The sequence below is a fragment of the Vulpes lagopus genome, chromosome 20, assembly GCF_018345385.1.
Source record: "Vulpes lagopus strain Blue_001 chromosome 20, ASM1834538v1, whole genome shotgun sequence".
Classification (NCBI taxonomy): Eukaryota; Metazoa; Chordata; class Mammalia; order Carnivora; family Canidae; genus Vulpes; species Vulpes lagopus.
Genome location: NC_054843.1, coordinates 29,871,901 through 29,896,099, shown reverse-complemented (window position 1 = coordinate 29,896,099; position 24,199 = coordinate 29,871,901). Strand labels below are relative to the sequence as shown.

General features: G+C 34.9%; 1 protein-coding gene across 16 annotated transcripts in view; it reads right to left on the bottom strand.

Moving 5' to 3' along the window:
* Window positions 1-24,199, bottom strand: part of ROBO2 (roundabout guidance receptor 2) — a 1,676,347-nt gene that overhangs the window by 149,374 nt on the left and 1,502,774 nt on the right. For all 16 annotated transcript variants that reach the window (XM_041734856.1, XM_041734853.1, XM_041734854.1 and 13 more), the window contains one exon: window positions 12,980-13,118. In XM_041734856.1, the coding sequence (XP_041590790.1) occupies window positions 12,980-13,118 (139 nt within the window). The remainder of the gene's footprint in view (window positions 1-12,979; window positions 13,119-24,199) is intronic.

The following is a 24,199-nucleotide window of genomic DNA, read 5'->3' as shown; positions in this document are numbered from 1 at the left end:
TCCTATATTGTGGGAGCTGTCCTGTGCATAGTCTGCTAGAGAGAAGCATTCTAACCTCGCCCCACTAGATAATGGTAGCTCCTAATCCCCCAAATATGGCAATCAAAAATGTGTTATACTATATGTTGGCAAATTGAATTTAAATAAAATATTTTTTTAAAAATCTCCTGACATTTTCAAATGTCCCTCTGGGAATAGGAGAAGCAAAACTAGCTCCAGGTAAGAACCACTGCACTAAATGTATATCTGGTGAGCACCACATATCAGATAATAGGGCTAGATATTTGAGACTGAAGATACATATGGCAAGGGGAGTTGGGAGACAGAAAAATTAAAAAATTACAATAATGAGATTAGCATTGTTTTTTCTTAGTACACAGAAATACCCCCCCGTCCAAAAAAAATGCCAAATGCTGTTCAGTAAACCATGGAATGAAGGGTATTCCAGGTCTAAAATGGGAAATGAGCACAAGCTTTCATTTCAGAGAGACCTGGGGTTTGAATCTCGCTTTGTCACCCACAGGTCCTGTGATCGTGAGCACTATGTTCATTGTCCCTAAGCTTCAGTTTCTTGCACTGTTAAAAAAGGGGATCCATACTTCAAGGCTCTTGGGAAGATTAATTATAACTGCACAAGTACCTACTATAAAAATGGTGGGTCCTCAAAAAAAATACAGTGTTTCTCGGGCACCTGGGTGGCCTACATGGCTAAGTGTCTGCCTTCAGCTCAAGTCATGATGCCAGGGTCCTGGGATGGAGTCCTGAATCAGGCTACATGCCCAGCGGGGAGCCTGCTTCTCCCTCTCCTCACTGCTTGTGCCCTCTCTCATTGTCTCTGTCTCAAAAAAAAAAGTAAAATAATTTTTATAATGTATTTTTACAAACTGTAAAAATGTATTTTTACACACTGTATGTGTTTGTGGTTATTTAAATATAATTTCCTTTGGGGTTCCAGAGTGGTTCAGCTGTTAGCATCTAATGATCTCAGCTCAGGTCTTGATCTCAGGGTTCTGAGTTCAAGCCCCACCTTGGGCTCCATGTTGGACATGGAGCCTACTTAAAAATAAATAAATAAATAAATAAATAAATAAATAAATAAATAAATTCCTTTAAAGATGAATTATTTTAGGGGTGCCTGTCTGCTTCAGTCAGTGGGGTGTGCAACTCTTGAGTTTTTCAGGCCCCATTTTGGGTGTAGAGGTAACTTAAAATAAAATCTTAAAAAAAAGAAGATGAATTATTTCAATTTAGCTGGTTAGAGAGTGGACTTGAGTGCTAATGTGCCTGGGTGGGTTCAAATCTCTCTCTACCCTTGAATATGTCCCTCAAATCTTCTTCCTTTGGTAACCTAACAATGATAAGAATATGTGTTTCATGAGGAAGCTGTGAGGATTAGCTGAGTTTTCTACATATAAAGCCCTTGAAAAATTAGCTGGTTCTCCCTGAATCAATTTTAAGATGCATATTTTTCTATTTTAACATCTCGGACATTAGAAACAATTTTCCATAGGTGGCATATCATATCTGATCTGGCAACTTTTTCTCAACACAGAGAAAAAGTACTGCTGGATCTTACAAATAATTCCAACCTGAATTCAGTGACAGATGATATTATTATGTGATTGAAAAGAGTTGGGTTACACACAGCTTTTTGACTTTCTTTCTTTCTTTTTTTTTTTTTAAATTTATTTATGATAGTCAAAGAGAGAGAGAGAGAGAGGCAGAGACACAGGCAGAGGGAGAAGCAGGCTCCATGCACCGGGAGCCCGATGTGGGATTCGATCCCGGGTCTTCAGGATCGCGCCCTGGGCCAAAGGCAGGCGCCAAATCGCTGCGCCACCCAGGGATCCCATGACTTTCATGTTTATTAAAATTCACACCTGTCATCCAGCACCGAAGTTATAACCTCAGTATTACTTTTATCCGTTCTTTTCCCATGAATCCTGACATTCAATCGATTTGCTAAAAAAAAAAAAAAGGAAAAGCTTTTCTTTGTATTTCCAGTTGCATTAATATCCATATTTGTATGTTTATAAGAAATAATCCACTGGAGTCACCTAACTACTTTTTAAACAACTTCCTACCAGGTATGCTGCCTACCTCCAAACATTCTCTTCTCTAAACTCTCCTACATAAAATATGAGAATCAATTTTTCAAACATCGTGACAAAGATACATTTCTATTGAATGTGCTTCAGTGAATCCTCATTTCATAGTGTGTTCAGTATAAACACTTTACTTGGAATTAGAGGCTTTCATAATAAAGCCTCAACTAACCTTGTTGGCCATAAGTGCCACTCCACTCCACTCCAGGCAAACTGAACCACTAATTGTTAGCCTACACTTTCCAGCACCAAAGGTTTTTCATCCTGCTTCCATCTCTTGGAATATTCTTTGCAGCTCCACTTATGAAAATTCTATTCTCCTTTTCAGACCCATCACTAATGTCACATGGGACAAGAGCAGCTTTTCCTTTCTAAAACCCTAAAGAGTCTTGAATATCATAGTTTGCCTTATTTAATACTTAATGTTATTCATATCTTGTACCCTCTACTAAAATCCTTGAGAACAAGCTCATTTTTATAACCTGTTGCACTATCAACACTAAAAATGTTCAATGAATATGTATGATTATTTTTGAATTTTTGAAATGTAGTAGTTACTAATGTTATTAGTATACATTCAAGATTTTTATTATTCTTTTGACATAATTCACATCTTGCTATAAATTGTGTTCATAGTAAGGATAAAAATATTTTCTTTCTCTCTTTATGGAATTTCTCAAATAAAGGTAAAAGTCCCTATCAACTTTTTTGCTTCTATTATTTGTGGTATTGATGCTGAACAAAACTCTTATAAAATATGGATTAATGGTTGAAATATTTATAATTTTAATCAAACATATTTTTTATAACAAGTGCCATTTGCGGTATGAATTGTAGTGATGCAGAATATTTAACCAGGTTTTCTTCAGAAAGGCTCCAGACATCTATACATTTGATGAAATTAGTTGAAAGGTGTTACAGTAACTTTTATAACTGTAACAGTCACAATACATAAGAATTATTGGCAAAATTTCTACACTGAGGTCTTGTCAGGTCTACCCTATAGATTTGTATCATGAATCACCTTCTCATAAGAGACTTCTCATACTTTAATTTCTTGGCAAAGGTTCACTGTGTCTCAACAGCAGCACCCTTCCCTCAAATATGACCCTTGAGAATGAAATTCCAATGAGTTGATATTATGCACCAACTAAATTTCTCCAATAATTGATTCTACTCTGTGGAGTAGCGTATAATCTTACAATGCTTTGAAAGTATTTGTTTTTTGTCTCTTATCTTTCACAATTGTATCTCCTTCACACACTAACAAAATTATAACTCTTATCCATCATGTTATTGTAATACGAGGTCTCAAACTATTCTTTGTGGGTTTTTTTCCCTTTCTCTTTCAATTCATATCAGTCAACTTGAATAATCACGTTGAGCAACAACTTTTCCAGAGGGAATATTAGAAGGAATAATCACAATGATAATGATAATAATAGTGATGATGATATAGCCCTACGCTTTAGGAAATATAAAGTCTAGAACTCACTCCCATCAGCCAATATTCACAACTATCCATAAAACTGTTGATAATCAAATATTATCAAGAAAATATAAAATAACGCTCTTTTAGTAAATTCTATCATTGTCTGAGTGCCATTAAGCAATGTAGATGAAAAGATTAATTAAATTATCATGCTCTAGAAAAGTTCATAGTTCTAGATTTATATACTTAAACTATTTAATTCTCTCAGCAAGCATTTCTTTGGCTTCTTTTGTGTTCCCAGTGACTTCATTTTTATTTCCAGATACAGTGTTAAGAAGAACACCGGCATAGGGGTGCTTGGGTGGCTTAGTTGTTTGGGTGTCTGACTCTTGGTTTCAACTGGGGCTGTGGCCTTGGTCTCTGGGTCTCAGAATCTCATCCTACACTGGGTCTCTGGGTCTCAGAATCTCATCCTACACTGGGCTACTTGCTTAGTGTGGAGTCTACTTGTCCCCCTCTCTCCCCCTCTGCCTTCCTACCCTCTACCCTCCACCTCCTACCTTGCTCGTGAGTGCTCATTCTCTCTCTAAAATAAATAAATAATAAAACCTAAAGAATGCAAGAATATATTAAGTTAAAATATTCTGTTATAATAAAGACAGAATTGTTTTAAACTTTGTTTCAATGGCAGTGGGAAGGAATGATAATTTTTTAATTATGCAAACTTATTTGATATGATATATCTTACTGATAAGTGCCATTATGATAAAGGTTATAAAATCATTTATATGTACTCTATTACACAGATGTATTTTGTGACCATCTGATAGGCACGAATTTACTAAAATGCCTTTTCCTAATCTCTAATCCCCAATGGAGAATGGAAAAAAAATTGTTTCCACCCAGCACTTCTAGTTAGTGGTCAAAAATGTGGGCTTGGCAACCATATATCCTAGATCCTTTACTACATTACTGACTTTCTCATACTGACCCTCTTTGTGTCTCATTTTTTTTATTTGTAATATGGAAAGGATAACAACATTTATATCATAAGGTGGCCATAAGAATAAATGTATTAAGGTAAAATGCCTAGAGTAGGTCTGGTACAGAGTAAGCACAATGTAAGTATAATTTATTAATATTATATTTACAGAAAAGGGAAATGCAATACAAAAACAAATGTTTTGAATCAATATTAGATTTTTCCTATAAAAAGCTAAACAAACATTCAGGGTCAAAGGCAATTTTGAATTAAAAAATATGCCCATATGTACATAAAAATCTGACAGGGTATATGCAAAATATGAAAAGTAGTTGTCAATGATATTTGAGTGTATCTTTCAAGGTACTTTCACTTGTCCTCTTTCAGCCCATCCATTTTAAATTTCTGAGTTTTTCCTCCCATAAAAATGTGTTATTATACTTGTTAAAATGTTTTGAGTCATTGCCATTTTCAGAATCATAACATTTTAGAATTTAAGGGCACAGAAGTCATCCAATCCATCCAATCCAACTTATACATTTTGCAGACACTATTACTCAACATATTGTGTAAATTATTTAATACAGCATGATGCATTTAGCAGAGCTGGGATAAGATTGTTAATCTCCTAAATTCAACTTTACTTTGTAGGCCCACATTGCAATTACAACTTATTAAGCAGAACAACAACAGCAAAAATCAATCAGAAATATATCTTAAGAAAAACCCCTGGGTGATTAAAAATCGTCTATGTGATTTAATCACAAATTGTCATATGAAGGCAAGGATTTGTGTTAATATAGTCAATTAAAGAACTTTCCCCTTCTTGTATTGTGTTTACAGTTAAGGTAAGAATCTAGGTACTAGAAAGTGTGTCTCCAATGATAAATATCTAATATATCCACCTGTGGCTTGATACAGTGATTACCTCTTGGTAAATCTTCAGCTCGTCCTATAATTTGGGCTAAGGCAAATGTTGCCCAAGTCCTACTCGTGCCTAGTGAATTCTCCAACATGCCACACTTTGATGGATGAAAGAAACCTTCTATGACTCCTATGTTAGACACCACCCAGATGCCAATGACAGGTGGCACTCAGGCAGATCCTTTTGCTCTGCTAACTGGCACATGATTTTGGCTCTGCCTTGACACAACACAAGAGCTGCCAGTTAATGGACATCTTTGACTTCAAGGCATTTCATATTCCAAGTGTGTCCCAGCTTGTTAGCTGACCACTGGCCAGAGCCCAAATTGGATGCCAGTTCCTGCATTGTTCCTGAGCTGAGATTCTCAACAGATGGGCCAATGTGGTCACAGGATGGGGCAACTTGTACTCCTCAACCTAGGTGGCAATTAGTTTTGTGTTAACAGCAACTATTAGCACCTATTTGATGAAAACACAGAGAAAGCACCATTTTGGCATCCCTCTAAAAGTTGCTAATTAATCCTGTTTGTAAACAAAATCTCTGTCTTCAGCTTCTAACAATGTAACTTTGACCTGGTCCAAATTTAGATTTTTTAAAGCACTAAGACACTTTATGTGTGGCTTATGAAATTAATGCTATATGGTATTCCTATAAAGTTATTTATAATATAGTGTTTCTAACTTATTATCTAAAAATTTATCTAAATATAAAATTTGTAAGTGCCTCAAGTCCACAAACAATTAATAATCACATAATTATGAAGCTCATTACTTTAAAATATATATTTCATGTGGGATGGATGCTAAATCAAGTCCTGGCCCTAACATGTATTAATGCTTGACTTTTGAAGCAAGTTATTTAAGCTTCTATTTTCATACCCTTCAAATAGGAAGTCGTATTATTCTAGAACACCATTTAAAATAACATAATTAACAAGCAAAAGTGTGTGACAAATAGTACGTTCCTCAAACATACTTGCTTTTATTGTTTCATAATCTTCTTACAAAAGTGGTGATTTTCTTATTATCAGCAAACAAATGATATAGCATAATATGTAAAATTTGAAAGTCCTAACTCAGATAGCTTATTGAATTGAGGCTGTGATAATATATCTGGACCATGTACAATCCCCCAGAGGTAGAAAAATTGGTGTAACTTTCAGGCTTGGCAAAATGGCTGGCAAAATTCATAAATTAATCTATCTGATTTAAAAGCAAAAGTGATACATATTAAATCAATAAGATTTTATGTGTTTCTATAGAAATTGGCCAAAGAAAGAGTATCCATAGAAATTGTATACTCTGTTTTTCTTGACTATATTTTCCTTGTAGTTTACCATTTAACTAATAAATGCCACCAATCAGCTGAATTTATAAAACTGGAGCAGTTGTTATGTTTATCCATTGTAGAGAATTTACAGTGCTTTGAATTAGTTATATGATTTTAATAGCCCTTTGAGTTAGAATGGATGGCATAATTATTCACCCTGTACGCATGAATCAAAGTGTAGGTTAGTCATTAGTCCTACTGCACTGCTGGTCCATTTCTTCAGGATGTAAAACACAAAGAGTTTAAATAGCTTCCTCAAGGTCACGCACCTAGTTAGTGGTAGAGAAATCTGTCAAAAACCATTTCCAGAACCTGGAGTATGACTAAACAGGTAAACGATTAAACAGTGTCAGAACAAGCCTAAAGTCTAACATCTATGGCAATGGCCTAAGCCCTCTGCATACTATTTGTAGCTATATTAAAAGATCTCACAATAATCAGCATGTAGTTCTAATTCTTTTTCCAGACAGAAATGGCTAAGGCATCTGCATAGCTGAAAAATCATATTCAGTTATACTTTTCTTTATATTTCTAAACCTGAGGGACCAATTCACTTTTCAGATGTCACATGTAATGTTTTATATACATTGCTTTTCTCCTGCTCTCAGTTCTTTTCCTTCTTTAAAAAAAAACATTAATTGACCAATCTTGACCAGCCTACCTAATCAGCGTGGTTATTTATCAGGAGCCCAAATTACCCCATGTCCTTGAAGCACACACTGTATTCGAAGAAGGCTTATCTGCTCAGCAGGGTGGTGGAACACCTGTTCAGCATCTCTGCGTCCCAGAAGCACATGCTCTAAACAATGGAGCTTCGAAACAATTAATATAAGGACATTTCCAGGGCTAAGAGAAAAGAGCCACTTAGTGTAAAAATGCCACAAAAAAGGGAATTATAAGTGGTTCTATTCAGTTCCTTTTCTTAAGGATTCATGTATTTATGTGAATCTCACATTTCACGGAATGAAGAACTCTAAAAAATCTCTCTTAAAATAGACTTGCACTTTGGAAAAAGGAATTTGTCAGTGGCTTCAAGAAAATTGATAGAATTTTGCACCATATATCTTGCAACTCTTATTCTCTAGGCCTTTTTCTATTTTTATGAAATATTCATGAATTATATCCACTATGCACAAGCCATCAACTGCATTTAGAATTTGCAGGCATATATAAGAATGTAAATGGCATATTTTATTTCCTTTTTGCTCTGACAAGCTATTACGAACATTCCTTTCTGTTCTCTAGATCTTTATTAAGAAAGTTAGTGTCACTTTAGAGTTTGTTTAGAAAATAAATAAAAATGAAATAAAAAAATCACGGAGCTAACTATATTATATGAATGATGAAGGATGTTAAATCTCCTGTTTACAATTCTTCAAAAGACTGCCAATAATTAACTGAAACACAATCTGTACTGACAAGCCCAGATAAGAAAGTACAGTTAGATTAATCACACTACTCCTTAACTAATTTCTGAGAAGGGATATTTTTATTCTTCTCACTATTATTAGATTGCACAGAATATTGTAGTGTTGGTATATTATAACTTAATTTTATTTGTTTCGTTGAAAATTTATTATATTCTGTCTATTTCACATTTAACACATGGTATTTTTCATAGAGCTCCAGGACACATATATATGTATTTTTATTTTGCTATAAAAATATACAATATCCATATGGTAATACGGAACATGGCATAAGATGAAATATCGTCTTAGTATTGTAAATACTGGCAACTTTTATCACATGAAAACACTTTGTAGAAAGATGTGCTGACGGCACCTGGTCATCAAAAGAGTATTAATTAGCAAAAAGTTCTAGGTTTGCCTGAGTAAAAAGATGTGGTACCCAAGAAAGAAACTAGGATTGCTTTAGTCCTTTCTTTAATGTATTCTGTATATAAATACTTCATCACATCACCCAATCTGGTTAACACGAAATAAAAAATAATAACAGTATATTTATCTTGCTTAAAATAACTTTTTAAACAGACTATCAGTGAGCATGATAAATATAGTAGGCACTTAATAAATGTAGGTGATTGTGAAATTGTATCCTCTACAATTTAAATTATGCTTTTAAAAAAACTGTTTTTAAAAAAATTATCATTATTTATAACAATAAATCTTTCCTCTCTTTTCCGTTATTTCATTTTATTCCTTCTACCACTTTAGTTTCTTATTGGTGTGCAAAATTCTTGTCCCCAATACAGAGTTGATGTTCATTTATTTGAGCATACATCTATTGAGACTCTCTGAAAAAAAAGATATTGATACTTGACACAGTCACAAAAAGTAGTGACTTCTTTTTTCTTCCTAAAACCTTCAATTGTGAAATAGTAGCATCTTCAGAAGACAGTAGCATGTAATAAGGTGAAGGCTCCTTCTTATTTTGTCTCTTTGTTATGGAAAATAGCCAAATAAACAACTTTTCCCTGTTTGGGCATTAGGGTTATTGCTGGCCTTAGGAATTGCTACTTTTCCCACCTCCCCAAAATACTCATCTAATAAAAAAAAAAATGTCTTTAATATAACTCACCAAGGGTATATTTTCATTTTATTAAAGATAGTTACTGATAAAGATCAGAAATTTAAAGGCTAAATCAAAAAGAAGGAGGTATAAAAGTACTACTAAAAAAATATTTTCACAGTAAAGGGAAAAAATACGCCCTTAATTCATCTCTGGTTACTGAAAGTTTGGCACAGATATCTTATTCTGTGTGGAAGGTTTAAACAGCTATCACAGCATTTCATAAATTTAAACTTGAATTGAAAAGCTTTCCTTGTCTCCAAAAGAAAAATAGTCACCTATTACTTACATAGTAATTACAGGCTATGCAGCTGCCCTGCAAAGCTTTACTATAAATGTGTTAAGCATGAACCACTACACAAACCTTATTCAAACTGCATTAAATGTTCAGCCAAAGAAATGTCATCCTCCACCCCACTTCACACAATTGCTTACACAAGAACAATGGCCATCTCCCTAGTCTGAGACTTAAATAACGTAATAGAATCAATGTTGTTGATTCAGGCTATGGTTGGTTAAAAGTCATTACTGTTATTCCTCACCAAGTAAAGAGGTCTATTTCCCCCTCATTATGCATAAGTGAAGCTTATGCTAATGTATACAAATCTAAGAACGAATAAGCTTCTTTGAAATACCACTTAAAGATTATTTCAAGAAAAAGCATGTGGCTTCCGTCATGATAAAAATGTTGACCTCAATTTCTATACGGCCCTGAGCCTTACTTTAAGCCTTTCTAACATACAATCTAAAGCTCACACAGCATTTCCATGTGCTTAATACTTTGAAAATATTTAGTTGGTCACACAAAGTGCTATAGCAGTATCATGTCATAAGCAGAAAAATAAAAAGGCCAGAACCCTAGGACAGTGTTTTAAGGAAAGTTAGTGGAAATAAGATTTCTCAAAATTTCCACCTTGTCTTTAGAGGCCTTATATGATCCATTCTAAACAGGTAGTATTAATACTGTTCTTTGATTTTTATTATTTGAGCTCTGAAATAAATGAATTGGGTAAGATTGAAGAATACTGTAACAATGAAAAGTGTCAAGTTTTATGATTTAATGCCTAGACAAATCCAGGAATAAATCAAACTGGGCTTGATTAAGTTTTATTTTATCTTAATTCAAAGACACAAACCAATTAAAACGCAACACAGTCTTACAACTTTCTATTTTTGAAATATTTATGAACTGGATCTTGCTTAATGAATAAAGATGGCAGGGTCATGAAGGATATTATATGGATATCATGTAACCCCTGATACCATGTGAAAAAAGAGCATTCTTTGTGGCTTTCTTCCTAGTACTCCACAAATCTAGTCTAATTATGAGAAAGCATGAAACAAATTCAAGTTTGGGAACAATCTGTAGGATACCTGGCCAATACCCTTTAAGACTGTCAAGGTCATAAAAACAGTGGAAGATTGAGGACCTGCCATACTAGATAAAACTGGGGAAACATGACAAGTAAATGCAATATTCTAGAATATCCAACTAAATATATACCTTAGTTTGGATCCTGGAGCAGAAGGAAGACATTAATGGAAAACTTGGTGAAATCAAAATAATGTATAAACTTCAATCATTATGCATGAGCATTTGCTCATTAGGAGTGACAAATATTTCATCATAATGTAAGATGTTAACAATAGGGAAAACTGAGGATCAGGTATACAGGAATTCTCTGTACTATCTTTGTAACTTTTCTATAAATCCAAAAATTTTCCAAAATAGAAGTTTGTTTGTTTTTTAAAAAATGGACAAAGCTGGGGTGCCTAGACAGTTAAGTTGGCAAAGTGTCTGCCTTTGGCTCAGGTTATGATCCCGGGGTCCTGGGATCAAGCCAGTGTCTGGCTTCCTGCTCAGCAGGGGGTCTGCTTCTCCCTCTCCCTCTGCTCCTCCCACAACTGGTGCACATGTGTTATCTCTCTAAAATAATTAAGTAAAATATTTTTCAAAAAATGGACAAGGCTATTTATTCCCAGTAATTGAAAATTAATCTTCATCTACACTAGGCCAAATTTTACCATATAATTCATCATCTTTAAATCTTACATCAACATTCTAAAACTACTCATTAAGTGCTCTCAAACTTGAGGAAAACTATTGACTATCCATAGACAATAGACACTAATTACTCAGCTCCAAAACTCTTCTTGCTTTTCAACCTGCTTCTCCACTGAGAAGACTTGAGGAACCTCAACATTCACAAATTCCTGTTACAACACTCCTTTAAAACCAGATGTCCAGGGACGTCTGGGTGGCTCAATGGTTGAGTGTCTGCCTTTGACTCAGGTCGTGATCCCAAGATTCCTGGAATCGAGTCCCGCATCAGGTACTCTGCCACCTGCCAATAGGCATTTCCCTCTGCCTATGTCTCTGCTTCTCTCTCTGTGTCTCTCCTGAATAAATAAATAAAATCTTTAAAAAAAAGATGTCTGATGGCATAGTGACAAAGGAAACAGAGAGGTGACTTTCCCTATTATTTTGGCTGAAGGATTAATAAAATTAAAAGCTTCACTTGATTCATTCCAATAAATTGCAAGAAACCTCTTACTGGCTATTTAAAATGTTTGGTCCATTTCACGCCAATGCGTTGATGATATAACTTTAGAAAATATAGTATCAGAAAATTAAGGGTAAATAAATCAGATTTTGAAATAAATGCATATATTCAGTAAAGTATCCATAGCAGTGGCTGGTGAGAGCAGATAAAAGGCATTGATGCCTGTGAAAGTATGTTTAATTTCAGTCAGCTGAACGAAACCTAATTTCTTTTTTTTTTTTTTAGAAAAAAAATATAGAAAGGACAGAATGTGAAATTTTATGCAGATGATGATTGTAGTAGGTGTGATGGCTACAGTTTCAAAAGACAAAACAAATCTTAAAGCTAGACTTGCTCATTATATAGAAAAAAGAATCCCTTAAATGATTCTTTTGGTCATAAAGAGCAAGGTCTTGGAAAAATTTAGACAACAAAAAAGTTAAATGTATTTTTCTAAAAGGATAACAAGCATTTTTAGACTAACCCTAGAAAGCTGAATGACTGGGTTTGGGGTTTGGTGATCGGAAGAATAGAAATGAGATGGAGGGAAAAGTCTCCATGAAGAAGTGTAGATTGAGAAAGTGACAGGCAGTCCCTAAGTGACAAACTCCTATGTGGTGAGTAATGTTAAATATTGTATTTGCTCTCTTTTCAATATTGTGTTGCACAAAACTTTTCCTTTACTCTAGACCTTAAAGTAAGCTATACTCAGCAGCCTTTGGTTAGTGATGCTCTGGACAACAAAGGAAGGTGGACAGTATCTAGTGTGTGTGGGTGGGGGAAGTATCATGGCAGCAGAGCAGTAGTTGGAGGTAATTAGAGTAGGTATTCAAGAGTTCAATAGGAGTAGAATGGTGGAAGGGCCACGTCAGGAAACTTTAATATTTGGGAGTAGTAAATGGAGTGGAGGATCAGGCATTTATATGAAACTTCAATCAAAGAGTGACAATAAAAGCCTGGAGGACTTCAGAATATTAAACAGTAGATATGTGGTTTACATATGTAAAAATCATATGTGTAGAAATAATACACAGAGATATCAGAGTGTTTGGTAGTTACAATCAGGATGTCTTTTTTTTCTCAATTATTCAATGATTATCTAACAATTTTCCATCCATATGATGTTCTTACCTTCCTCTTGGCAGGTCTGCATCATCCTTTTTCCACCGCACAGTTGGTTGAGGATCTCCTTGGACCTGACAACGAAATTCTACAGCTTCTTCCTCCAGTACCACCTGGTTAATTGGCCTCCTGAGAAATGTGGGTCGTTCTTAGGAAAAAAAAAAAGCAAAAATGGTAAAATGAAATGAATGTTTCATTTATTATTAAAACACGTTATTAAAACATGTATTATTATTAAAACATGTTACGTGTTTTGAATACGTTACAGATAAAACATAACTATCTCAACTATGTCTTGATAAGACTTTACGAATCCAATGTAATTGAATAAAATAAAATATTTTGGATTACAGAAGTAGCTATGTTTGTATATAACACCATACAATCCTTTGAAAAATATTAAGTTGATTTTTCAATGAATTCCTAAGCTAAATCATGTAAACCTTATCAAAAAATCTTAACACTGGATTACACAGAAACAAGGAAAGAGATAAAAATGATTAATCTATCACAATGGCTGAGTGGGAAACTTGAAATTGTTGGAAAATATAGAAAAGGAAATATATTAATTCTCCATCAAGAATTCTAGCATTAAATGGAATTAAAATAAAAATTTAAAAAAAAGTGCTAGAGAAAACGAACAAACATAAAAATCATGCTCTCACACATAAGTGTTATCTAAGTTTTCCCATATAGGTTCATTTCACCAGGACTCAATACGTCCATGAATGTTTTTACTTCATGTATGGAAAACTCTCTACCTGATTTATTTTTTCTTAAATAAAAAAGTTGTTGATTTGATTTTTTCTTAAATAAAAATCACTGTTATTATTAATTGTTGTAAAGTATTTACTGTCACACATAATTTTCCAAGGCCACTGCCACTTATCTTCTCATTGTTCCAGATTTTTTTCTTTACCTAACTTTTAATGTTTCTTTATTTCTCTAATATTGTGTTTTAGTTTTCCTGTCCTTGTTTTTTTGTTGTTACTTTGCACCTATTATCCGTAATCTGCATTTTAGCACTCCTTTACATCAAGCTAGAAAAAAATAAATCCCTGTCCATAAAAATCTTATCATCTAAGAGAAATATGAAACAAACAGTTGTTTCACAAATCTCTAAGCACTTCAGATTCTTGTCTAATTTCTTCCCTTTTTGATAATGATCTGATACAGGAAACATTACCATTTAAGTTTTTATTAACACATGTCTCCAAATCATAGGCAGTCTAATAGTGCTACTTACTGAGGTAGAAAGAGAAGTCAAGGAAAAGAAAGATGAAATCCATTGAGAATTGACACAATTTATCTGGCCATATGGCCATAATTAGTTAAGACTTTAGTTTCAAACCCAGTTTAAAAATATCAAGCAAGTAGCACAAAACTGAAACATATTTAGCAAGAAAACTTTAAAGAAAATAAATCACTTTAAATAACATATATTAAGAGTAGAGGGTTGAAGTATATAATTTTATTGTTTAAATAAAGATCTATATTTATAAAGTAAATGTGTAAGTTGCAAGACACATACTGTATTGCAGTGAAGGCAACAATCATTGGCATTCAGAAGGAAGACAACTCCATCTCTCCATGGTGAAATTGACAGTAGGGATCAAAAATTTCTCTAAAATAGCAACCTGCATAACTTACATAACTGTACTCTGAGACCTCAAAACCCCAAGCCATAAAACAGGCAAATAGAGCTTTTCATAGAGAGCTTTTTAATGCAGAATTTAGAAATAATCCATAAAAACTTGGAAGGAAAAAAAAAAAGATTGCTCTTAAAGATTTTAGGGAGTCAGAATCAATTAGCAGCTAAATGCCCCCCTTCCCCAAAGACAACAGAACAAATCTGCATGTTGGATGGAATGATTTAGTATTACCCTCTTTCTAAAAGATTTTATTTATTTATTTGAGAGAGTGAGAGAGAGGAGAGCATGAGTAGGGGAGCAGCAGAAGGAGGACAGGCAGACTCCACACTGGGCACAGAGCGTAACATAGGACTCAATCCCACAACCCCAAAATCATGGCCTGAGACAAAAATCAAGAGTTGGTTGCTCAACCGACTGAGCCACGCAGGTGCCCTGATTTGTATTATACTTTTGAACTCTGGACACTATGTGCTCCAAACAACTCTTTAGCACTGGCTAGTTGTTATTGATATACTGTTTCTGTCAGCAAATAGGTAACAGGTTCAGTAAATATCTCCGTATGAGTGCTCAGAATGTTAATAGCAAAAATGAATCATTAGCATAGAAAGTAGGATTAACTTTTTCTTTGCAATCACTTGGGGATATTCATCCAATTCATCTGAAGGCTTTGCCTCTAACCCAATGTTAAAAGAGAGCTAAGCCACTGTTACTATGACTTGAGATTGGGAAGTCATGTCAATCTCAAGTACAACCTTTCAAATCATGTACAACCTAGTGTATGTAGGGAAGTCATTTTCTCATCCATCCATTCATTTAGCACATGTTAAAACAGCTTTTCCTATGTCAGGCTTTGAGCTTGGTGGCTGGTGAACAGCCGCTTGGTTTCATCAGAAAAGGAGTGGGAGGTGAAGCTGTGATTGGCAATATGTAGGGCCTTACAGGCTAACTCAAGGAATATGAGCTTTGCCCTGAAAGTGAAAGAGAGCTGCTGGAGGATTTTAAGTAAAGAACCAACATTTTTAATAATGTGAAAAAGACTGTGTTGGCAGATCTGTGAAAGATGAGCTAGAGAGAAGTGTGAAGCAGTGAATTACGTCAAATGTTTCTTGTAAGAAATTATTTCAGCTTCGACTGATACAGTGGTTCTCTGGATATGGTAAAGGGGACAGAATGAAGAGATATCAGAACTGAGTGATCAATCAGATGTGGGTATTGAAGAAGAAAAGTCTAGAAAGATCCTCAAGTTTCTATTTAGCAAATTGGAAGATTGGCAGGTAAAGTATGGATATGGTGTGTGTGTGTGTGTGTGTAGATCCTTTCATCACAAAAAATTGTAGATATGAGAAAAGTGAATGCCTTATGCTTATGCCATTGTTGGTCAGGTTTCTGTTACTTGAAGTTAAAAGCATTCTTAATTAAGAAGATGAAGGAGGCTACTTACATAATAGGAGGGAAAAAGAAAAAAATATGATCCTATGTGTAGATACAGAAAAAGCTCTTAGATTTAAAAAGAAAGAATAAAAAGGAATCAAAAGAAACTTCTTAAGCATGGGGAAGATATTTTATCAGAAATTAAATGCAAAGCTTCTTTTTTCAAAGTACTATCCTAAAATTATGCCTATTAAAATCAGAAACAAGATGGACATGCCAACATTAATAATCAATAAGAAAAAAGTGTGAGTATTGGGGAACAGAATAATAATTTCGATAATTGCAGCAAAAAAAGAACAACATAGGATCATTGTAGCAACACTGGTAGTATTAGAAAATGGGTGTGTTGAGGAAGACATGGACATGGCCAACATGCACATGAGGAAATGCTCTGCATCACTTGCCATCAGGGAAATACAAGTCAAAACCACAATGAGATCCCACCTCACACCAGTGAGAATGGGGAAAACTAACAAGGCAGGAAACAACAAATGTTGGAGAGGATGCGGAGAAAAGGGAACCCTCTTACACTGTTGGTGGGAATGTGAACTGGTGCAGCCACTCTGGAAAACTGTGTGGAGGTTCCTCAAAGAGTTAAAAATAGACCTGCCCTACGACCCAGCAATTGCACTGTTGGGGATTTACCCCAAAGATTCAGATGCAATGAAACGTCGGGACACCTGCACCCCGATGTTTCTATCAGCAATGTCCACAATAGCCAAACTGTGGAAGGAGCCTCGGTGTCCATCGAAAGATGATGGATAAAGAAGATGTGGTTTATGTATACAATGGAATATTACTCAGCCATTAGAAATGACAAATACCCACCATTTGCTTCAACGTGGATGGAACTGGAGGGTATTATGCTGAGTGAAATAAGTCAATCGGAGAAGGACAAGCAGTGTATGTTCTCATTCATTTGGGGAATATAAATAATAGTGAAAGGGAATATAAAGGAAGGGAGAAGAAATGTTGGGAAATATCAGGAAGGGAGACAGAACATAAAGACTCCTAATTCGGGGAAACGAACTAGGGGTGGTGGAAGGGGGGAGGAGGGCGGGTGTTGGAGGGGAATGGGTGATGGGCACTGAGGTGGACACTTGACGGGGATGAGCACTGGGTGTTTTTCTGTATGTTGGTAAATTGAACACCAATAAAAATTAATTAAAAAAAAAGAAAAAGAAAATGGGTGTGTTGAGGAAAAATTGTGGCAAATTCATACATTGCAAAATGAGTAAGTCATTAGAATGTTAAAGTTATGTTGTATCTATCTATCTGTCTATCCTTTATCTAACATGGAAAACTTTCATGACATGATGCTAACTATAAAGTAAATTGTATAACAGTATGTGAGAGTAATTCCATTAAAACACACATGAATACTTTCAGGCAAAGTTTTTGTATGCTTCCTATAACATGCTACCTGTCACAAAATTACAACATATGAGTGTAATTAATCCTAGGGCAAACTCGACATTAAACTTGTTACAAAACTAAAGTTGCTAAAAGCTGTCTCTTCATCCTGGGGACACTATCCTTGAGGGTTTTCTGGATATCACATGTGTTCTAAGACTCTCTGTTTTTTATGGAAACATGTGGAAGCACCTGATTTATAATTTCAAGTAGGAAGACATAGGATCCCCTGCTGCCCCGTTCTGATGAACTCAGCATGGGTGGACAACTTTGCAATGAACTTTCTCTATTCCCTTCTGCCCTCAAGCAGAGTCTAGTTGCCTAGCAACTAGATAACTGCAGTAGAGTATGTGGCATAGAATTATTGGAAGCCTAACATTGGCTCATGATGGAAAATGTAATTCAATTGATAAGAAAGAAAAAAAGAAAAATCAATGCAAAGAATAAACCAGATAAATTCATTTGCATATATAGAGCACATGAAGATGGGTTTTACACTTGAGGATCTTTGGTTATACCTTCCAAAAAAATGACATTGACGTTTACTAATACATTAGAGTTTGGTCACGACTTTTAAAGTATTATTCTGGGAATTTCCATAGCACCCATTAGTAATTATCTCTAAATTGTATTATTCATTATTCCAATTGTTTTCTGCTAATTATACTAAAATTACCTTCTACCTCAATTTTAACTGCCTTCAAAAAACAATATGTTAAAACTGTAGATTTGCTTAACATTTATTTAAATGGAAATACATGTTTTGTAAGAATTATTTTTCCAGTATCCTTCACTAAACTTTATTTCCAGAAAAATCTTAGAAACAGAAATATGAATATTAAAGACTAAAGAAGTTGTCCAGGTAGAAAATGTATTTTTGAAGGCTTTGCCTCTACAGTGGTTACTATTATCATAAGCCAAACACAAAGCCATGTCTCTTTCAGACACAAATTACAAAAGCTGCAAGGAAATATCTTGGGGATTACTGTTTTGTGTCAAAATCATCTGCAAAGAAATATAAAGTTATAAGGATTAGAAAGTAAGTTGATAAGTAATCACATTCAATATCCATTGCTACCCATGAAGTTTGTACCCCATGAAGATTGTACAATTAAAATAAACATATATGAAAACATCTTGAACTACTAAATAATGAGCAAACTTAATTTTGAGGCATGTAAAATAAGGTCACTGATTTTTCCATGTTATCACCTTATGTCTGATCACATATTGAAAAACAGAGGGGAGAAATCCCAAGGGCTGTTTTCTGACTGCTTATCAATTAGATTAGAGTCCCTCTGAATGGCCTGATCCCTAATTATATAGCCTCAGAGTGATCAGAGGCAATGTCTTTGCCAATGCAATTAACATTTTTTTTTAATGTGAGATTAACTGGATTTGAATCACCTGCATAACTTGCTTACAAGGTTAATCTCTCCTGAGACAGTAGTGTTGTTTGGCAGTGTGGTACTATGTAAAGTACAGCTTTCAAGTAGTCAGGTCAATTTAGTTTCAAATTGGCATTCTGGAAAATCCGACTCTGTGTATGGTTGTAATAAAATCAAATGCCAAGTCTCACTATAGTTATGTCAATAATGTTCAGAAAACAAAATGTTCACTTTAATACAAAATACGATAAGTCTGAAATGTGGTTGCATAATATCTCTTGTTTCTTATTTATATGCTACAATGAAGGAAATTAAATCCCCAGTGAACAAATTTCTCTTTCAACTGCAGTCAGTCATTGAATATGACTGTAAAATTGGCAATGGCTGTATCCTGACAGCTATTACTAGGATGATCTTAACAATTTTTAAAATAAACTTTGTTTGACATTATGAAAGTGGTATTGCAGCAGTAATTACATAGGTAGAGTCCTTTAAGTCCTATAAGACAAAAGCTATGCAATAAAAGGAGAGTAGAACTGACTACTGCTTATAAATCTTATCTTTACTTCAGCTGACCCAGAAGTACTTGCCACCCTATAGTGTCTGTTAAACTGGGAAGTCAGATGGCTAGCCTTAGTATGTCTATTTTTATTTAACTAGGCATGCATGAGGGGATGAGGTTATGATAGCCACTGAATGTGAATTATTGTGCCCTTCCAAAACAGACTGGATGATAATGATCAGTCTGTCTGAATGTGATTAAATAAATCCTGGCACACTAATTTCTTTTCTTGCCAAGAATTTTCTTTGTCTGAGAGAAACCATCCTGTGAAGCAAAAACAAACACAGGTAAATGTTTTCAGAGGGGAAAAATTGCTTCTCTCACCATATTTTAGAGGCAAAGTTTCACGTTATTGCTGATAACGTGATGCAAAAGGTCCCCTGGGAGCAGGCACATGTCTACTCATCTTACCACATTAGGCACGTAGGAGGTGCTCAATAGATGTTTGTTAAACAAGGGAATGAATAAGAAATATTTTGCTGTTCTAAAGTATGAAAGTTATTATTATTTAAAAGATAATGCTCTTAATGATAATCTTGATTTTAATGACACCTCATATTTGGAATTCTTACATGAAGGCCACAGATTATATTTCCTAAGTTTTGGTCCTAAGATATCTTCTCTCATAGCTTTGTCCCTTAGTATCTAAACTATACTCAGGCCGCCACTAATAATCTCTCCTCTAATAACTGAAAACAACATCACCAGCTCCATCCTCTGGGGTTTCCCAATTTGATTACCCTACCATGAAAACCATCAATTGACACGGAGATTCCAATAGTCCTTCTAGAGAACAGCAATTAAATATGACTGAACAACAATAGATCATTTGTCATTTGAAGAAAGCCTCCAGTGTAAAAGAACAATGTAGGGATGGGGGTAGAGAGGAAGTCAGAAGAAATAAAAGCAGGATGCATCACAAGAAAATTTTATTTGAAAAAAGGGGTAATTAAAATCCTAAGGTGCAAGAGAATTTAAATTATCCATGAAACAAGAACAGAATATTGTAAGTAAGGAAGAATGAAAGAAAAGAAAGACCTGGACGGTTTCACATCAAATTAACAAATACATGTTTCACATGTAAACTGAATAAAAAAGATGGGAGAGGATAACTCACTGAATTATTTAGATAGAGTTTTTAGATGATAATTGCTCATCACGTCCAGCCAGTAAAGGAACAAAGTGACAAACCAAGGCATGGTATTGAAACATTTCAGGACAGTGGAATAAAGACAGAATACTAAAACACGGAAAAAAAGGAAAGAAAGAAAACTGCTCACATAGGAATCAGAAGCACAACAGACTTCTCAAAGCTGAATGATGTGGGAGTGGCGATTTTAATATTCTGAGTAAAGTTTTTTAAAACTAGAATTTTATAACTAGCCAAAAGATCAATTAAGTCTCAGAAACGATACGTGTACCTTGCCCTGAAATTTGCTCTAGGCTTCAGTCAAATAGAAGGTAGGAGAGAAACACTCTTCTGAAATAGGAGCCAACCAGGACAGAAACAAATGCAGGGTGCAGGAAACAGGGAATCCAGCATGTGAGAGAAGGGGAAATAAGTATCAGCATGAGCTTCTGGAGTAGATCTACATGGCTTCGAGCCCAGTCAGACTAGCAGGAGGTCTGAGGCCCTCAGGACGGCTGTGGCAAGGGTGGACTCAAGGGCTAAGTAGAATATAGAAGATTTTAAACCTTCTGGTAGAGATTTCAAGAATTCATGACAGATTTAGACAAATGTAAGTGAAAGGAAAAAAATGGGTTTATTACTAACTCAAAGAGCAAGTAAGTGCCAGAAAAGAAATTCCATCATAATAGCATAAGACTAAGCTTGCAGTCCATATTTACATGGTTATATTAACTCATATTCTGACTCTTAATATAACCAATGTCTCTAGAGCCAATATACTGAAGGATAGTAAAAAGGGAAAGTGGAGGTGAGAAGGTGAGGAAGGGGATATAAGTGGGCCAAATCATCAGCTTACAAATAAGAAGTCAAAATAATGTATAAAAATGAAGAGTAAGGACAGATTTAGAAATATGGAAAGAAAGCCCAGAAGAAAAAGATAAATCAGGCTTGTAGAAATGCTCAAAGATGGGGAATATGTACGTGTGTGTTGGAAGGAGGGTAGGGATAGATATTTCTGTATTTCATTATATGTTTAATAATACTTCTAATAATCTGTTAGAAGTGTAACACATGAAACCTTTTTTTTCTTGAAATCTTTTTTTTTTTTCATGGATTACTTTGATAAGCATTTAAAAATCATTTGGTGGGGGGGCAGCGGGCACCTGGATGGCTCAGTTAGGTGTCTGACTTCAGCTCAGGAAATAATCTCTGGGTCCTGGGATTGAGCCCCATGTTGGGCTCTGTACTCAGAGGGGAGTCTGCTTGTCCCTCTGTCCCTTCCCCTGCCCACACATGCACGCCACGCACATGCTTTCTCTCTCAAATAAATGAAATCTTAAATGAATGAATGAATAAATAAATAAAAATCATTTGGAAAAAATTTGTTATTTTTAAGTGATAATTAAACTTTGGATAATAGCCCAAACTTACTTATAATTAGAAATTTCATTATATAACTCAATTATAGCTTCTCTGACCTCAGGATCTTTAGAACTTAATAAACATATGTATAGTGCTAGGGAGTATTCTTTATGAAGGCATCCGGAGTGTGCCATAAAGGTTGGTGTCCATTAACACTATGATGCCTACTTCTTAAATTTAGATTTGGTATTGCCGGCTTAACTAAGCTGTTATGTATGGCCAACAAATATTAAAGAACAAACAGAATAAATGATTCATGGAGTACAGCAGAGTAATGTTTTGAAAATGAAGTTACATTGACCACGTCTTTGTCTAAATAGATTTTTAACATATAAGCTGTAATTTTCAACCTAAAAAAAAAAATTCTAAGTCCAAGTCTATTTACTAGGGAATCAAAACACTTGCAGATAGATGGCTCTTGTGTTAGCAAAGACCTGTTACTCCTTTTGCTGTTTTTCTTGCTATTTATAAGTCAATTATATTTTTAGAACAATTAATACTGCCAATTACTTTTTCTATATAACACATTTTAAAGTAAAGATGGAGTTGCAAAGGACAAATAAACATTTTCTGTAGCTACAGAGTGGGTTCAGTAGGCAAATTTATTAAAGCAGAGTTGCTGCTACATGAAAATAAAATTGAGAGGGGGGAGGCGTAAAACATAACCAGTTACACTTGTATAAACTCGTGGTCAGAAATAATAATATCTGACAATTATGAAATATAAAGAAGTTTATTAGGAAACATATACTGGACACAAGAGCACCAAAATAAAATAAGGAAGTCCCCACTGTTCATAGCACACTAGTTATTTTCTCTAAGAATTGAGATAAGTACAGAAGAGATTTTCTCATGCAATCCTTGTCACGTCACATCCTTGATTTGGACAATCACTACTGTTTTTATACTTTTACTTCTGGGTTTGGATGTTGTTTTCTTATCCGTAACGGAGATTTTAGCGTTTTGTTTTAACTTAATATTGTACTTATAACCCCTTAGGTCAGTTCTGAATAGTTTACACCATCAGATAAATGTTCCCAGATTCTTGAATCAATTCTTCCAGAGGTACTGCCACTAGACAAATTCAATCTTTCTGGCTTACAGCTATTTTCAAAATAATTTAAAAGTTCCCCTGTAACTCCTGACAGACTTAAGGATCTCCTGTAGTTCTCATCATGTCCTTAGGGAACATAGGGTGAATATTTCATAACACAGTCACATTTTGGTAAGTCTAATTGCTTGGGTAATGACATTAAACCCTTTCAATTTCCTTCTGAAGGCAGTATGTATTGCTTTAATGCAACATTTTTCTGTTCCAGAGCTTATGGCAGTTATAGAAAAATAGTAATGAGTGTTTCTTTAAATAGAACAGCTGTACTTGTGGGTTTTCAATGCTAATGTTCAGTGGCCACTAATTTCATATCTTACCAGTCAAAACTGTATTTTATTCATTATGGAGTGAAAGACATTTGAGATTCTTCAGGCTGACTGCATGAAATTTAAGGCCAAACTGATACTCATCTGAGCTCTGCAGGACAGAAATCTACGTGCATACTTGGAACAATTTTATTTTTACTATTCAATTCCTTTAATGAACTATGGGATTTCTCCTGGTTTTGTCATTTGGGATTTCAAGCTGCTAAGTATCCATAAGGAATATTACCAGAGATTACTTGGTACTCAGAGTGATTGAAAAGAGAGGCCTGCACTTGGGTACGTATTCACAAAGCACACTGTAATGCTCTAAATGTAATGGGAATCATATTATGGCTCTTTTGCATGTGGCACCCCCATTACACCATGGGATGGCACATCTCAAAATGTAGAAGAAGTTTCTTTCAGAACGTATGCAGGATTCTGATGCTACCCTCAAATGTTCTGGAGTAATGACCAACAATAAGATCTTATCCTAATTTATAGAACAAGAAGAATCTTTTGCTGGCACAAAAAAGTAATTTAAAAACACACTTGTCTCGTGTTTTTTTCTTATTTTAAATCACATAATATGGGATGCCTGGGTGGCTGAGACTGTTGGGTGCTTGACTCCTGATTTTGGCTCAAGTCATAACATCAGGGTTGTGAAACAGAGCCCCATGTGGGACTCCATGCTCAGCAGAGTCTGCTGGTCTGCTCCAGACTCTCTCCCTCCCTTTTACCTTCCCCTTGCTCACACACGCTCCCTATCTCTCTCTCAAAAAATAAATAAATAAAACCTTAAAAAAAATCACATAC